The sequence below is a fragment of the Austrofundulus limnaeus genome, unplaced genomic scaffold (genome assembly GCF_001266775.1).
Source record: "Austrofundulus limnaeus strain Quisiro unplaced genomic scaffold, Austrofundulus_limnaeus-1.0 Scaffold320, whole genome shotgun sequence".
NCBI lineage: Eukaryota > Metazoa > Chordata > Actinopteri > Cyprinodontiformes > Rivulidae > Austrofundulus > Austrofundulus limnaeus.
The window spans coordinates 450,724-455,922 of NW_013952722.1; the positions used below are offsets into that span (position 1 = coordinate 450,724).

General features: G+C 39.2%; 1 protein-coding gene across 1 annotated transcript in view; it reads left to right on the forward strand.

The window, feature by feature from the left end:
- fam117ba (family with sequence similarity 117 member Ba) overlaps positions 1–3,682 on the forward strand; it is a 13,406-nt gene extending 9,724 nt beyond the window's left edge. The window contains exon 8 of the mRNA XM_014022212.1: positions 347–3,682. Coding sequence (XP_013877666.1) covers positions 347–572 — 226 coding nt within the window. The 3' untranslated portion in view covers positions 573–3,682. The remainder of the gene's footprint in view (positions 1–346) is intronic.
- The last annotated feature ends 1,517 nt before the right edge of the window (positions 3,683–5,199 follow it).

The window sequence follows — 5,199 nt, forward strand, 5'->3', positions numbered from 1 at the left end:
TCCATGTTAGCATTAGCACCACATTAGTGTTGTTCAATGTTAGCAGTAGCTTCGCATTAGAATTGTTCCATGTTAGTGTTAGCCCCTCTAAGTTAGCATTAGCTCTTCACTAGTGTTGTTCCATGTTAGCATTAGCTCTTCATTACCCCCTCCTTGTTAGCATTAGCTCCTCATTATTATTGTTCCGTGCTTCATGTTAGCATTAGCTCAGTGTCAGTATTAGCATTAGCTCCAGGCCAGAATGAAGTCACCAATGGCAGTAATCACAAAGTGCTAAATAATGATTGGTGGCCATTTTTCTGATTGTGAATTGTACACAAGACTGACTGAGACATTTTTTTTCTAGGCCCAAAGCCCTGCAGGAGATCCCGCCCTTCCTGTGCCCTGACCGCAACAAGGTCAACTTCATCCCCAACAGCGGCTCCGCCTTCTGCCTCGTCAGCATCCTCAAGCCCCTGCTGCCCGCACCGGACCTCAGCTTTCGCTCTGGGGTGGGCCTCCGCAGCCTGTCCCCGTCCCTGGTGCCTCTGTCCACCCAGCCCTGCCTCCTGGAGGAGCCCGAGAGCTTCTGACAGCCCCGTTGGCCTTAAAGTCAACTCCCCCCATGACTCTCTGAACAAGCCGGAATCAGAAACAAACCCTTCTGCTCCCAAACGGACGAAACAATGCCTTCAGCATGCCAGCTAAGCTCTCTGATGTCCTTTCTTATTAAAAAAAGACAAAGCGCTTCCCACTGCCTCCTCCTCAGACGTGAGACTCCTGCAGGTGTTCGCAGCTTCATCGCTTTCTTCTACCGTCAGCGCTGGTTCCTGCTCCTGTTCTGGGAGGATAAAGGGGCGAAAAGACTTCATCGTTTTAAACCATGGCGCCTTTCCACGGACATATCTCTTTTTCTATGTGTAGTTCTTTCTCTTGATATGAATTATGCCTTCCATTACAAGGGGACATTTTTTTTAAAATGGCCGCTGGTTTTTCTCGGCGACTGCGGAGGCTAATCTTTGGTGCTGCCAGACGTATCGTAGCATGAGCCGAAGGGTTGCAAGGAGTTCAACATGTGCCTGATGTTTTTTCAACTGCTTCGTTTCCCCCCCGAGTCAGCAGAATTTAAAATACGAGCAGGATATTTCTTTTTAAATTTGACCAAATCTGATATCTGTGTCGTATTTTTCCTGAGCTGCTGCTCGGCGTGAATCTGCGGGGAAACGCAGGCCGGGGCTTCGATGTTAGCAGTCTGTTCCACTCGTGTCTGCTCACACCCCCACCCTTCTCAAAGCTGACGGTGCCCTTTTTTTTTACATCACCATCACCCGCTGCTTTTCCCCGTTGTTGGATTTCTTCTTGTCTTGTTTTTTGAAGCACCTGATGTGCTGGGTTCTGGTCACAGAGAGGTTCATCATCCCGGACCGCTACACTGACACCATCACATTATGCTAACTCGTTACTAAATGACTTTACCACAGACTCAGAGAGGAAAATGACGTCACGTTAAAATGGTGGCTTATATCATCAACATGTTGATGATATAAGCATTTTGAAGCAAAGCATCTTCCTCAACCAGTTGTTTAAAATTGAAAGGCACCATCTAATGTTGTATTTTTGGAACCAGAGTTTGTGCAGTTGGGACTTAAGCTCTGCCCTCTCCACAACAATATTGCTTTTTATGCATCAAAACACTATTTACAACTGTTTTAGAAAAGTCAATATTTGAACAGGTTCCTGAAATAATAATAATAATAATGTGGATTTTTATTTTTAGTCGCACTTTACGCAGACAGAAACAGAGATGACATTGACACAGCAGGTCCGATTTTATTAGCACTATAATTTAACCGTGACCTCCATCAGACTCCAGCAAGGACAGACCACCGTCATGAAGCCACCAGTAGGCTACATCACACAGCACTGTGTTTACAGGAGGAAATATACATCATGCTAACATTTTATGGGTGCTTCAGGCTAGCATCTTATAGATGCTATCTTTTAGCATGTTATAGATGCTACATGTTAGCATAGATTCTACAGGCTAGCATCTTATAGATGCTATCTTTTAGCATGTTATAGATTCTACCTGTTAGCATGGTATGGATGCTACAGGCTAGCATGTTATAGACGCTATCTGTTAGCATGCTATAGATGCTACATGTTAGCATAGATGCTACAGGCTAGCATGTTATAGATGCTGTTAGCGTGTTATAGATGCTACCTGTTAGCATTTTATACATGCTACAGGCTAGCATGTTATAGATGCTATCTGTTAGCATTTTTAGATGCCACCTGTTAGCATTTTATAAATGCTACATGCTAGCGTGTTATAGATGTTACATGCTAGCGTGTTATAGATGTTACATGCTAGCATGTTATAGATGCTATCTGTTAGCATTTTTTAAATGCTACCTGTTAACATTTTATACATGCTACAGGCTAGCATGTTATAGATGCTATCTGTTAGCATTTTATACATGCTAGCATGTTACAGATGCTATCTGTTAGCAGTTTTTAGTTACTACCTGTTAGCATTTTATAGATACGACAGGCTAGCATGGTATAGATGTTACATGCTAGCCTGTTATGGATGCTACACTAAGAATTTTATAGATGGTACCTGTTAGCATGTTATTGATGCTACAGATTAGCGTGTTTTAGATGCTACTTGTTAGCATGTACAAATCAATTCTAAAGTTTTGACTGAATTATCTGACATACACTTTTCATCTAATTTACTGGACTTGACTGCAGATGAAAGTGGAGCTGTGTGTTTGTGGTCAGATGTGTGTTGTTGGCCAGCTGACGACCTCTCTGTGGCTAAGCTCCGCCCCCATCCCCTCCCGTATTCCTGTAGATGTCCCGACTTTAACCGTGCCTGCTACTGAAGGACAGGAATGTACTGGACTTGTAAATACAGAGGCACTGTGTTTGTGTTATGGGCTGTCAGAGAACAAGTGTAAACATACGACTACTCCTCCCGCCGAGTACTGTGAGCCACGACTCCACTCATTGTTGTAAAATAATGCCGTATTTATTTCGCAAACAGGAGCGCCGTTTCAGAGGATTCTAAAGCAGGAACCGGTCCGTCTCAGGTCACAGAGCTGAAGGAACCGAGCTCCTGGTGAACCAACAGCTGCCACTTACGTAGCCTCGCGGTGGATTTCCTGACTTGACTTAAAAGTGTAGCAGAGTAGACGTAGAAAAGTGTGGGTGGATTTCTGTTAGCCACTAAGATGGAAATGTACAAAAATAACAACTCAGTTCCAAAATCTGTCCACTTGCCGAAAAACAATCAAAGTGACTGGTTCTGATTTGTTGCATCAAAGTTTACAAAAATAAACAAGTTTTTTTTCTTTTCTAAGTGGATAAACAGGATTTTGGAACGAGGCGAGAAAAAAAATGAACTGCCAACTTTTCATCTTTTAAACCCCCTTTGACTGAAATAAAAAGCAGAATTGAATTAAAACAATAAAAGCATCTTGGACTGACTTGAGAAATACATTCTTTTATTTTGTAAACTGAGAAGAAACAGTGACGTGACAGAAGATGATCCACAAAGTGCTTTTTAGACATCGTTTTCTCTCTGTAAAATCTAGAAATACATTTATTTCTTTAAAGCCTCAGATGTGTCAGAATCCAGTTTTAAACAGAAACATGGGTAACAGTTTTTAAAACAATCAGATGTTTACATACATGGTAAAAAAAAGATAACCAGTGATTCTGACATTAAATCAGACTAAATGGTTCTTATTTTAGGTCAGATTATTCCTTTTCACTAAAAACCTGAATAATTACAGAATTATTGATCCTGTTTGTTAAAGTCACAAGTTCAGATCCAGTCCTTGGAAAGCCCAGGTGACCCTGACTGAATGAGAAAAACACGGTTGTGTCTTTTTATCCAGTGGGTTTGTTTCTGTGGTTTTAGCTGTTTTTGATATATTTACATCATATCTGTTTTACAGCAGTAACAGGAGTAACTTCTGATTTATTCTTATGTTATTTACAGACTTCAGAATGTCACAAAAATTACTACAAAAAATAATCTTTCATGTTTATTTTCTTGGCTTCAGACGACATGCGACCAGCAGGAGCTGAAAGTTTATATTATGTGATGTTTACACAGAGTTCTTATGGACGTCTGTTCTAACTTTTCAGGTTTGAGTTCAAAGCTTTCTTAGTTGATTTTCAAGCTGTTCTGAAAGTCTAATAATCTGAATTATAGGCTGTAAATGGGACAAATCACAGATCCAGTCAGCTTCAGTTCAACATTATGTTCCCATTTCGTCAAAATAAAAAACTAAACTTGGTAAATAAATTGTTTTCAACTAAATTCACAAAGTGGTTTATATGTGAACTGAAACTTAACGTTTATTTTGAACAGATCCATCACTGAAACCTCGTCTGAAGGATTTTTCTGTTTATTTTTTCATACTTTTAAGACTGAGTAGGAATCGTGTTTTTATGACCTTAATACAACTTTAATAATCAAACAATGGACAGTACTCCAGATATATATTTTTTACTTTTCTTGAGCAAATATTTTCTCCAACACAACTGTAACAAAAACTGTGTAATACCCCCAGAGCACCTCTAGGGGGAAAGAACATTCAAACTAACGACATAATCAAAACAGAAAAATAACTTAATTTTTATATTTTCTCTTGATAGCATTTAGTTTTCTCAGATATTAGCCTTAATTAAAGTTTAATAAAACAGTCCAGATAAAAATATTAAATAAAAACGGCAAATTTGTCCCATAGTTTGTTTTTTAGGACACAAAACAATAAAACGAGCTGGAACGTCACCAGTTAGGAAAAGTCCTTCACTAAAAGTTTTCAGCTTAGAATTTAAAATGAGACAGGAAGTGTACATGCAGCAGAAAATCAAAGTTAAAAACAAAAAGTATCTGGAGTAGTGTAAACAGAACAGAAAACAAGAACAAAAAGAGCTCGACTGACGTCAGAACTTCAGTTCATGATTAAATCTGTCACAGAGCAACAATCCAGTGAGTTTGTTTACAGTGTAACACATTTTACGAAAAGAGTACAAATAAACAGCTGGAACTGCAGATGGTCAGAATAATCTGCTTTATCTGAGTTATATTATCAACAAAAGGTACAAAAACATTCTAATGTTGAATTTTTGTTGGTATTTTATAAATCTTTAACTTTATGGAGGTAAATTTGTGTTTTTATTATTCAATCAAACAAAAAG